The sequence below is a fragment of the Rhipicephalus microplus genome, unplaced genomic scaffold (genome assembly GCF_043290135.1).
Source record: "Rhipicephalus microplus isolate Deutch F79 unplaced genomic scaffold, USDA_Rmic scaffold_108, whole genome shotgun sequence".
Classification (NCBI taxonomy): Eukaryota; Metazoa; Arthropoda; class Arachnida; order Ixodida; family Ixodidae; genus Rhipicephalus; species Rhipicephalus microplus.
In genome coordinates this window covers 345,817-358,717 of record NW_027464680.1, presented here as the reverse complement: position 1 = coordinate 358,717, position 12,901 = coordinate 345,817, and the positions used below count along the sequence as shown (strand labels likewise).

Genomic DNA, 12,901 nt, shown 5'->3' with positions numbered 1-12,901 from the left:
TGTAGAACCTAAAAGGCATTTCTAATGGACCTAAATATTACCTATTAAGTATCCTCATCAATACAGAGAGAGAGAGAGAAGTCTAGGGTCAGATGGAAAACTGAAGTGAGGAGAAATGGCGGAATGAGGAGTGTAGCTGCATTTCTCATTTGACACTTTCTCATAATCTTGACCATAACACCCAATTTTCGATCCCAATCTGTCTAATAGGAATTTGTTCTATCACACTTAAAAAGAAGCGGGCGAAATTTGAACACATTTGGTCGAGCACTTCATACACGGTCAAACATTTTTATAAAGGCACAAGCTGCCCGATAGTCGGGCACACTTGTGAGCCACGACGTAAAAGCTGCTTGCTGTGTGAGTGTGCGTACTGTGTTTGTAGCATCTTGTTCCCTAATCAGTTGCACATGCCATTGAGCCATTTCAGTTTTTCTTTCACTTGGATTGAACTTGAACTATTTGCAGTGGCTGAAACTTCAACAGAAGACATCAGCTGTACTCTACGGAGCACATGACGTCACATGCACCATGACGAAATGGCAGCCGCCGGCGGTTGGCGGGGGTTCATAGCTGGCAACTTTTACAACCCATTGAATACTAAAATATTCTTGTACAGTACACTTTTCTTAAGTGTGTCAGTACAACAGACCTCGTACGTTCAGTTATAGCTGAAAACTGCAAATTGGTGGGTGACCTTGTCATGAACATTTTAAGGGGGAACATGGGACCAGTTGTGAAATATATTAGTATTAGGCCTTGAGACATGATTTTTTCAGGAACTATTCAGCTTTGTACACCGATTAAAACAATGTAATTAGATTTCCTTTACATATTCAAAAAAAAGTTACAACTGTTCTTATTTTACGAATTTGGGATGTGACATGCATAAAAAGTAATGCATCAAGAGAGCCGAGATTAAACCTGTATGTTGCTGAATACTCAAATAGTGCAAATATGCAATTTAATGCTGCTATCTAAACTTTACCCAAAGTTATGAAATTTTTATGTCGCAGTCTCTTAGCTCTGAATTTTCAATGGTGATCTCTGAAAATTTTCAAAATTTTACGATGTCCTTAAACATTTTATCAAGGTTTTCTTGTACACTCTAATTCCCTATCATTCAAACAAAAAAACACCAAAAAATCGAATCCGTATTAGCAACACAGTGCTCACCCTAAAATTCAAAACATGCAAAAATCTGTATTTGAGAAAAACGCAATAAACTGAAAAAGTTGTGAAACGAAAATTTAATGCATGAAAGCCACAGCCCTTGTATTCACAATCACTCGGAAAGCCCCTGCGGAGTAGTCTGAAGCAGGCTTTTGCTTGTGCTTCTTCTTTGCGGCTGCCTGGAACGCCGCTGAAGATGCACGTTTCCTCTTCGAGCCGACGGCACGGCGATAGTCTTTCTCAACCACCTGCTGGTTACCTGTGCATGTTTGATCTACCGTATTTACTCGCATAATCCTCGTACTTTCTTTGCGGAAAACGCATGCAAAGTTGGGGGGTGCGATAATTACACGGGGAAAACTTTCCACGAAAACGTACAGACCTAACAAGAAAACGAAGTGGCCGCAAATCGGGATTTTCACACCGGCAACTAACAGCAAGCTTTGAGAAGTACTGATTAAAATTTACCTAAAGAATAAAAGCAGAGGTTCAACACAAGGCAAGATTTATTTCAGACACAAAAAGTGCAATCAAATAGTCGAGAATTAATATACCATACGCAAAGCTTGTGGCAATGCGGGCGTAGCGGTAGCGTTCGTCACTCAACAAGAGCCCTCAAAAAAGGTAAGCATAGGATGTCAGTATTGGGCTGATGACCATTTAACAGAATCGTCCACAGTTTCCTTCTAAAGAAATAAAGTTTACCATCAATCCCAGTCTTAAGCACACGGCAGGCTCAACGCGTCTTGGTGGCTCTCAGCTGCCATCACCAGCAGCGAACACAAAACTCGTCGACTCCGAAGGGCCTACCAGCATCCCTGTTGCTGTTGTTTAGTGCACGATCAATCACTTTTCGTCCACAGTTTCCTTCTGAAGAAATAAAGTTTACCATCAATCCCAGCCTTAAGCACACGGCAGGCTCAACGCGTCTTGGTGGCTCTCAGCTGCCGTCACCAGTAGCGAACACAAAACTCGTCGACTCCGAAGGGCCTACCGGCATCCCTGTTGCTGTTGTTTAGTGCACGATCAATCACTTTTAACTTGAAAGCAGCCGTGTAGCTTCAGTATCGCCCCATAACGTCACAAGATTACCGACACAACATACAAAACACGACGCAACGCGCAGTGGCCGCTTTGGCTTGGCTTGAATCTTCCTGCAATAATAGTACACTTGATGTTTAAGAGATGGTGCCAGATGGCGTGCACTATCATCATTAACAGCTGGACTAGCAGACGACACTATTGCGGCAATTTTCGGGGGTGCAATAATTACTCGGGGGGGGGGAGTTATATTTTTGTTGGGTGATGTGGGGGGTGCGAGAATTATGCAAGTGCGAGGATTACCCGAGTAAATACGGTAGCTGCAGTTCACACAAAATAAGCGAACTAGATTCTTTGTTCCCTAAGTTGAAGTGCACACAGCATCTGCCACGGCAGTCTCAACGGCCAACAATGACGCATTCTTCTCCTTCGGTGAGAGGCTCCAAATGACCGAATGCAAGGCCCCATTCGCATTCTGCATCTTCCCTCTGGTGCATTTTGTCAGACAGGCGTTTATAAACAGGACGCAGTGATTGCTCACAGACTCTGGCAAGTTGTATAGTGGACTCCTCTAAAGACGACAGCAACATGGAGGATTGCTCATGTGAACACTCAAAAAGAAAAGAAAAGAAAGGAAAAAAAACTTGTGCGAATGTATATCTACCTGGTCCTCGTCGGTCCACTTCTTATCGAGGCCACGAGGTACGGGGTTTTTGACCAGAGCCTGCAGGGCACGGCCCGTGTCATACTGGCTGTCGTGCAGCAGGTCCAGTGCGTTGATGGTGGTGTCATCCCGTGAGGCCGCCAAACACCCGTCCTCTGCCGAGCCCCCGTCACACATGCCCGCAAATGCCGCCATGCTCCTGCAAACAGGCACCGTTCAGAAATGCCCCAGTCCATGGAAAATAGGGTTTTGCGTGGCCCTTTTGTTTCCAAGTTTAACCTTCCAAGTTCATGACGAGTTTCACAACAGCATTGCTATAGCACAAAATGCACCACAGAAGTACAGTAGACTCTCAGTAAATGGAACCTGAAGGGACCGGGAAAATATGTTTCATTTAACAGGAGTTCTGTTTAGTGAGAGATGAACATGAATGCAGAATACAAGCCCGAAACCAAGCATTGCAGGGGCAATATTTTCGTTTAAGCAGTAGTTCCGTTTAACAGATTTCTGTTTACGGAGAGTCTACTGTAATCCTTGGTGAACTGAAAGGCGTAGAGCTACGTCAAGGAGCTTGCTATTCTTGCAGTTCTTGCTATTCTTGCAATTTAAAGGCCAACTCCGGCGATTTTTCTAGGTGAATGAATCGCAATGGAATTCACTGGGTATGTTCCTTTGCACATTTCAGTCATTTATGCCAAATTACAGGCTTGAGTGATACACTGATTGTTTGCAAGTTAATTTTAAAGATAGCCTCGAAAAGCTCACCTCGCTTGCCAGAATTATTGGCAACACTGCCTGTGTGAAGGCATGTTTGCCATGTCAACGGAAGTGACGCAGCCGATGGCATCACTATTTTGGCCGCTACAGTGTTTATTATGCTTTCCACAAGGTGACGGTGGCCGTGTTTGGCTATGGGTATGGCACGGGAATGCTTTCTGACTCCCTCTGTGGTGTTTGGCCAGTGCTTCGCTGGTCCGGCTTTCACAGTTTTTATACTCCGTGCCAGCAGGACCAGTATACGGCCTCCGGCTCTAACCAAATACAGTGTACACCACTTATAATGTAACCGCTTATAGTGCAGAACCGCTTACAATGCGGTCTTTTTCTACTCTCGTTTACCCTCCTATAGAACCCCATGTATACGCATACCGCTTATTTTGCAGTCCCCCAAGATGAAAGACCGGTAATAATGCGGCTGCTGGAAATTGTTGGTGAAAAATGCAGTAGCGAGCGTGCCGCTGGGGAGCGAACGAAGAGATTGTTACGGAGGAGGAGGGGACACTGAGTGAATTAATGAAGGGCAGAGGGAAGCAAAAATAAAAAAAAAATACCGCGGGACACTGCATGGGCTTGACGAGTAAGGGAGGAGGACAGTTGCCTCGGTGACCGATAAGCCTTTGCACCGGCGCGGCTACAGCGTACTACATCGTTACCGTGGCTTCGGCAGCGCACCGCTCATCGTGGCATGTGCGATACCATTCTTATCAACTGCATGCAGTTTCTTGTCGGGAAAGACGTCGGTATAGAACTTGCAACAAATATCGCGTTTGCTTCCTTGTTTGTGAATTGAAAACCCTTTATGGTTTTATAACGCGAGCTTTCACTTTTGCTGCCAGTGCGCTGTCATATGTAAGCTTGGCGAGTTTCCGTTGCTGATCTGCCGGTCATGAATGCGAACTTCGATCATGCACACTGTTCTTGGTTCACTGCTACAGTCGAACTCCGCTACGACGAAAAATTCACGATACCCCGTCAGCAGTACATAGGAGTCAATGCATAAATATTTTCGCCACAACACTTTTTCTTCGATCGTCCCGCTTCAACGAAATGTTACAATGCAATTCCAGGCTCAGATACTTATTTATATGCAGTAAACCCAATTTTTAACATTTCTATGCATTTTCAGAGCCTAAAAATGCGTCAACGAAGCCTAAAACAAGCATTGGCATCACTATAAACTGCCGCTGTTCAGCAAGCATTGGCGCCATTGCTCGATAGCGATGGCAATGAGGCTACCATGATTTTGTTTTGCTACTGGCTTGCTCTTGAGCCGCAGACGATCCGAAGCTGAAGCCCAGTCGCCGAGTTCGTGGTTTCATTCTCCCAGCTGCTGGGTGCAACCGCGGCATGATGCCTTTTCCGATTCCGCTGCTTATCATTATGTTCGAGCTTGGCCAGTGCAGTAACTAATCAGAGCGGCTGTTCGCCCGCATTCTCAACAAAATCAGCTAGCCGCGAGTGATGGATGATAAGAATTGCATAAAATAATGCAAAGTTGCCGCTCCACGATACCCTGCCTCCATCTCGGCGTTGTCGGATACTTTTGACGGCGGACAGCTGCTGGTGTTAACGTGTTAATGCCACTCTTTGGTTCGTTCACAAAAGCGGTGTTAGGCGTTCGTTTAGCGTGCTTTTCACCATGGCCTCGCTATGCATGGGTGAGAATCACGTTGCGACGCTTCTGGGAAAGAATAGAAAGCAGCGGACATTTTTTTAATTTTGAAAATAAATGTCCTTTTGTTTTGCTAGCTCAGAACAGCTATATTTTTTTTATTTTACGACGAAACTTTCGCTTCAACGAAAATTTTTCCGCGCCCCGTCAGTTTCGTTGTAGCGGGGTTTGACTGTAGTGCGATCGTTTTGACGCCAAATCTTCATGTTTTGGACCAACTTTTTGCGACAACATACCAAACGGCAAGCTAGGGCTAATCGGTGTTGGTTGCGCTCTGATTGGCAACGGTAGCATAAATCTAAGTTGCGGTTTGGTACCTAATCAACGAAACTCTTTGCGGAGGCCGCACTTGACGGGAAGGGATGCATATCGTTAATGAAAACAAGGGTGGCACCTGCAGCGCTCAAATAGTGGTTCACGATTCAATTGCGATGTCTTAAATCGGGTGGGCACCCATAAAACCGAATGGTTGGAGTCTTTCAACGCATCAAATTCTGGACGTGATTCTACATAGTTTCTATGCAATACGCATAATCGAGTCGGCGAATTTCCGCGATGGTGCTTTTATTTGTTAGACACCCCCCTCCCCTAACCCTTTCGCGTTCATTTCATTGGCAACGCGCGTCTTTGGACGTTAAATTTTTTTAACATTCACAAATTTAAATGTTAGCAAGCACGCATTGCACGTTTCGATTTTGGGACACACGAAGCTGCATGTTCAACAACGTTTTGCACAAGTGCAGTCCTTAAAAGTTGTTTTGATTTATAGTGCAGTACCGCTTATAGTGCGGATATTCAAGACTTGCATTATAAGCGCTCTATACTGTAGCACGTCACATGCAGGCAGGGACGCGCCCGGTTTGGTTTCGGTATTTCATATTTTTGCTTATTAAAAATTATTTTCAAATTTTCTGAGCATTCCAGCTATTGGGTTCGTGACAAGTGTCTCAGGAACGTAGAAACACTATAACCTTTACATGGTCAAAAAAGTGCCGGAGTTGGCCTTTAAACTCACCTTTCCTTGCCTTTGCCATTTTCGTGAACAGGGTTGACCACATCTGAAGTGATCACCTCATTAGTACTCAAGCCTATAAAACTAGGGTGTTTCTTCTACTTCGCGAGTGAAATGATAGTCTTAAGATGCGTAATCGCGGTGTCAATAAACACAGCAATAATTTTTCAAATTATGTACTATTATATAAGCTTCTCCGATGTCTTAAATACCAATGAGCGGTCCACGTTATATAGTGGCAACCCTGTACATAAATTTTGTCATATCTGCTTCGAGGCATTGGATGCCAGTGTATCCCCTCTACCGGATGTGGCACGATTGATAGGAACAGCGAGCATCAAGCAGCACAAAACAATTATCGAAGATTACGGCGCTGCTTAATGCGAATTCTCAGCACAACTTCGTGTTGGGGCAATGCCCACTGTGCTTGAAGTTTTGGCTCTCCAAAGGTATTGACTACAACATGCATCAATCATATTTTTTGGGATGCAGGACGCCGCCCATACACCATTATTCATCTTTCTGTGGAGAAGCAGGGTACTCACACAAGTGTAAGGTATACGTGTTGATGCTACGTGTGGCTGATGACAACTAGCGCAACTAGCGTTGTGTTATGCCAGGTTGTTATTTTGCTCTCCTGCCACGCTATATCACATCGGTAAACACAGTCCGGCATGACGTCTGTATAGGGCGTTTTTTTTTTTTTAACGAGTTTCAAGCACCAGCGTAGCTCTGTGATAGAACACTCAGCTGCCACACAGAGGGCCAGTGCTCAAATTCCATTCCGTCCTGGGCATGTTGTTCCCATTTTACTTTTTCATGTCTATCGGTTACGTCACCGACGATGACGGCAATGCCGCTCAATGCTGGTATGAGCGCCTATTAGCTGCGCTCTAAAACCAAGCTGGCACAAGCTCGAGTTCCATGGCTACAATGAACTCTGCGGCTTGCTTGTTCTGTTTCATTTTTTTTTTTCATCACACTCCAAAAATTCGCTTGAGCTCACATACCACAGCATGCCCAACAAAAGCAGGAGAGCGCAAATTACTGCTCGCAGCGTCACACTGCATGTGCATTCTGAATGCGATGAAACCGATCCCGGTTGTCCTGAACGAAAAAAAGCTCTGACCTGGCGGCCCTGAGGTACATCATGAGGTCGCAGTCGGGAACCCCGGGCGTCCAGCGCAGCTCCTCGCGGGGCATGCCGGGGGGCTCGTAGGCGGGCCGCAGTTCGGGCAGCCGTGCCTGGTGCCCGGGCCCAACCCGGATCTCGCCCCCGGACGGCCGCTCGGGGCCTTCCCCCGCCACGCTGCCTCCTTCCCACTGCGGGGATCACCCACCGCTGCTGCTTCTTCTAGCCACCCCCCTCCCTGGAAGGCAACCAGACACACTGTCGAGCCAACTGCTGCAAGCGCAAATACAACCACAGGCTGCCAGTATAAGCCAATACATCCAAGATAAGGGGACAAAAAAGAAAAAAAACACTGCAAGGAAAAATGCAAGAATGAAAGGGAGAAGGGGGACAGGATAACAGATAAGACAAACAAAATAAATTATGAAAGCAGTAGCTACACCGTGACGAAGGTTTCAACAAGTAAGCTGCGTGACGACCTGCCAAGAAGCACATTTGTGATCTTATTGACAAAGCTAACAAGCCATTCTAATGGCATAATGTCCCTGCTCGTTTGGCGGGCATCAACTGTCCTACAGCAACACAAAGCCTTCCAAAGATTGTAATTAAATGACAGCACATTAGTGCTGATTACAACGACTATCTGTTACACATGTGCCCAAAACTTGGTGAATACGTACTTTTGTAAATGAAAGCAAGGCGTCCAAGCATGCACACCGTAAAACAAACAAAAGGAGACAACAAAATGAAGACTATAAACTGAAAAGTCGTAGTTTGGCAGTAAAAGATTTTTTCAGCCATCATTCTAGGGTGAAGCCCTACCAACTGGCTCAACGTGCTGTCATTCTAAGTATTTTTGTACTGCAAGTGTGCAGGATATAACTTCAGATCAAACCTAAAAATAATTTGTACATACAGCAGTATAAGCATTAAGTAGGGCTCTATAACTCGCATACTTAAATAGGGAAGCCGAAATCAAGCCTGCCTAAGGCCAGTTTATAAAAGAATTCTAAGCACTGGTGTTGCTCAGTGGTAAATATCCTGTGAATTTTACTGGAGCTCTACATGGGAGCGAACATCTAGAACAAACTTGTTTCGGCTTGTTAAGCAAGGAGGGCTGTCTTTGTGTCATCTGTTTCTTAACCAAGTAATATCACGTTTCCTGCTCATTAGAGACCAGAGAGACTCTTTTTTATGTTCCTTATTTCAAACATCGCTCTTACACCCCATGCCTGACTTCTTTGTATCTTCAGACAGGGGAGAACGACACACCTTGTCACCGTTCTTGCGCGAAGTTGTGTTATCATATCGTTTCCTAAGGGCAAGGTTTTCGATAGATTACCTAACTATTGTGAAAAGAAAGCACCTTATGAAAGACTTAATACAGAATGTTTTTCCTGTGCCCCTGTACCGTTCAAAGTATGAAAAATCATATGGTCATGACGTGAAAAATATGAGTATACCACCCAATGTGAAAACCTTCTTTTTTAAACTTCATACGAAACCTTGCCAGTAAAAACGTGGCTTGAAGAGAGAGGGATGTATGTACCATGGGGAAGCAGCTGTCTCCTGTGTAACAAACCTGAGACCATTGAACATGTGTTTATTGATTGTAAGAATGCTATTTTTTTTTTGGGGACATTTTACAGAGGACTTCAAAAAAAGATTTACCACTTACTCCATATGGAATTCGTTTTTTGCCTTGTGATAGTTCTGTGCAAAATTTGGATGTTATATTTTTGCTTGGTCTTCATTCGGTTTGGCGTAGTATGCTATCGTACAGACACTGTGATGTGAGAGTTCCATCTGTTAATGAGTGCTTCATGGAAGCTGTTACAAAAGTGCGACTACCGACTGTGTTGATGTAATATCTTTGTTCGAAGCGTTATCACGCATGAAACACGTGTGATAGTGATTAGTGATTGTCAGATTAACTTGACCTGTAGTCAAGAAGGTAATAAAGAAAAAAAAAGTGTTGCTCAGTGGTAGAATACTGTGCTGGCACGCAGCGGACCCAGGTTCGAATCCCATTGTGTCATTAGTGTTTTTTATGTACCGAGTTTTTTTTTTTTCTATTCGATACTGGTTACGGACACCGGCAGGGAAGGCAGACAACTGTCGTGTCGCGCCTAACCTGCGTTCTGATCTCATTACACCTTTTGCTGTATAAAAAATTGCCCGCAGCTTCCCTCGGGGGAACACTGAGGAGGATGCGGAGCATATAATTGGTTAACGGGGTGTTAAAGTGCGACTTACTTGGGTCGATGGCTAAATTGGTTAACGTGGTTGTGAAATGGGGTGTTAAATTGCGACTTACTTGGGTCGATGGCTAAATTGGTTAACGTGGTTGTAGGAGGGGGTGTTAAATGAGTGAACACGTACACACGTATGCGAAAGGGCGACGCTGGTCGAAGGGACGTCGATCATTGTGTTTGTGGATTCGTTGGAATTCATTTCACCGCGACCTTGGACGTCGACGCGCCGTACAAACCAACCGACGAGCGGCAACTGAGCGAGCGAGCGCCGACCTTGAGTATAAATACAGCTCGACGGCGCATGCACTGTCAGCTGTTGAATGTTCTCGAAGCGCGACGCCACATGCGCGTCCACTGGAGAATCAGGAGAATTGTAGATGTCGAACGCGGTGTGTAGAGGAGGAAGGGTGCACAGATGGTGGAGGAGTGAAGCGCGCGCGGTGTGTAGAGGAGGAAGGGATGCACAGATGGTGGAAGAGTGGGCGACAGCGCGACGGCGCATGCGCGCGCGTCAGCTGTCGAATGTTTGAGAAGCGGTGCGGACGGCGCACTACAAGGCGCGAGTATAAGATGCTTCCGCATCTAAAAGTCTACAAGTCATGACACCTTCTAGAAGTTGTGCACTGGCTAACCATGACATCATATTCTGACTGAACCTTCTAGACCCCATGTAATATTTGTGGGTAGAAATCATTTACATTGTGTTGTAAGGACCCCAAACTCTTAACCTAGAAAGCTTAAAGGCCAACTGCAACAAAATTTTACCTAGGCGGAATTGGCACAGAATGCGTAGTAATGTTGGATAAACAATTATAATGAGAATGAGAAAGCTTGCAATCATGCATTTCTTTTATAATGAGTGCTCCAATTGTCAGCTAGCAGACGATGCTGAGCTCTAGCGGTGTGCCAAGACAAATCGGGCACAAACAGAAATGACGTCAATGACAGCTCACCACCGCTCATGAGCAGACCTGCCTGCAGCCGCATCCGTTCCTTTTCTGCAAGACATGCCTCTAAAGAGTGTACAATTCAAAGGATTTAATGGTTTTGTAGAGCGAAATGCAGGGCCATAGGCTGCTGGAGCATACGTTACTGCTGGGAACCAGCTGTCACGCTTTTTCGAAAAACATGAAGCTGCAAAAGCTGCGGGTTATCAGAGTGAAGCAAAAGGAATGGGATGTATTGAAGGGCGTGGTGCTTTATGCAGTGCACTTCACAGATCATGAATATAAACACGACCGGTGTCTCTCCGGCCAAATACTGTCAAAACCGAGAAGAATGTTGAATCCTGACGCATTGCCTTCAACATTCAGCCACTGCAAACAACAGCGAGAAGCCCCGACTGGAGTTTGGAGACACACAGGCGATAACATGTATTCATACTAGACAGCTTTAGTACAGCGTAAAATGCCTGTGTTAGCTCGTTACGTTCACTAAATTACAGCATAACGCTATTTGAAAGACAAAAAACTAGTAAAACGATGCCCCGCGAAGTGCTAGACTAGCTGGGCCATCTATGATCGTGTAATCAAAGCACCAAAAGCTGACAGGTTCGCTTCTAGTTCCAAGCAGTCAAAGCAGCAAGTTTGACAAAAATGTGATCGTGCTCAGTTCAAAGCAATTTAAGCCCATAAATGTATTACATATAAGAAAACGGATTGTGCTACAATAGGCTTAGTGTAAATTTTCGGGCGCAGTGAGACAAGTGAAATGCAGAGACGCTTTTGGTAGACATGGGAGTGCGTCAAACCAAGCATTGGTATTGAAAACAACGCCGTCTTATCATCCGTAGCCTATCAACGAAGCGAGAATATTCGAAGCGTAAGCACGCGGCATCATTCATTGTGAACGAGCGACTTTACCAAGACAGCAGGACAAGACGGTAGGCGAGAAGCCAGCAACCGCTATTTAGATATGCACTTTAACGAGCTTTCGCGATGATGCATCCTTCATGGTTCATGTTTACACTGTTTCTTTTATTTGTTCATATTTAAAGAAAATACTCTGGGGCACAGCCGCGAAGCGCATACTTCAGAAAGCAAAGCAGACGATTCACCTATATCGGTCGGTCTGTCGAGCTGCTCTGTAAGTCACTTCTGGCCAGCTGTAATGGTGTCTTTTCTAGTTGCATTGCTGGCGAGTGTTTTCCTTAAATACGACTTGCATTGCGAAGGTGAATTTTAGCAAGCAGCATTGTCCCGAGCTAGACTGCCTATAAATCGGCTTTTTGAGGTGTGCACAACTTCATTGCAGTTAGCCTTTAGGAAAATTTCATTGAACCAATGTTACCAAAATACACCAGAAAGACAAGTTCATGACGTCACACTGATGTAAAAGCTTTTGAAGTTACAGCACGAAAATCAAACAACGAACTATGGCCATTACTTCCTCAACATTAATTTATGTCTAAATTGATGTAATGTTTATCTTTAGTGTCTCTTCAATGTGCACCTAAGTACATGGGCATCTTTGCATCTCACGCATATGGAAGTGCGGCTGCGATGGACAGGAATCGAACTCCCAACCCCAAGATTAGCAATGCCACACCATAACTGCTAAACTACAATGGCAGGTGAGTCTAAATTCACAAACAGCTTTGAAAATGAGGAGACAAACACACATACAACTATTCAACTTTTCGTTAATATCTAATGATTGTGAGCTCATGCTTTCTACACATTTATTAGTTGTACACATCACTATTCAACTTTTCGTTGATATCTAATGATTGTGAGCTCATGCTTTCTACACATTCATTAGTTGTAGTTGGTTTGCAATCACCATGAAATCAGCCCTAAAGGCAGCATTGCAGAAACACACACAATGCCCACTTTCCAACAGCGGGGACAGCACTGCACACTCACCGAGGGAGTGTCCGTGAGCAAGAAATTGGACAAACAACGCAGCTTCACAAAAAAATCAGGCGAGGCAACCAAGCTGCATCCATCTTTAGCCACGCTTAGCGCTTTGCTGCCATGGGCAGCAAAGCAGCAGCTGTCGTGGCGCGTAGATCCGCCACGGCTCTTCCTCCCCGCGGCAATTCTTCAGTGCTCTGTCCATGATTGATGGGTGTGCGGCATCACAATGCGACAATAACTGCCGGCGGCGGCGGCACAGATACTAGCATCGATGCACGTCAGGCGGTGGGACAATGGCTGGTTTCACCCAGATG

The 12,901-nt window shown here is 45.1% G+C and overlaps 1 protein-coding gene across 5 annotated transcripts in view; it reads right to left on the bottom strand.

Moving 5' to 3' along the window:
* The window catches only part of LOC119175773 (uncharacterized), an 84,542-nt gene that overhangs the window by 63,920 nt on the left and 7,721 nt on the right, over positions 1-12,901 (bottom strand). For all 5 annotated transcript variants that reach the window (XM_075885280.1, XM_075885285.1, XM_075885281.1 and 2 more), the window contains exons 2-3: positions 7,472-7,712; positions 2,879-3,077 (exon numbers count right to left, since the gene is read on the bottom strand). In XM_075885280.1, the coding sequence (XP_075741395.1) occupies positions 2,879-3,077; positions 7,472-7,545 (273 nt within the window). In that variant the 5' untranslated portion in view covers positions 7,546-7,712. The remainder of the gene's footprint in view (positions 1-2,878; positions 3,078-7,471; positions 7,713-12,901) is intronic.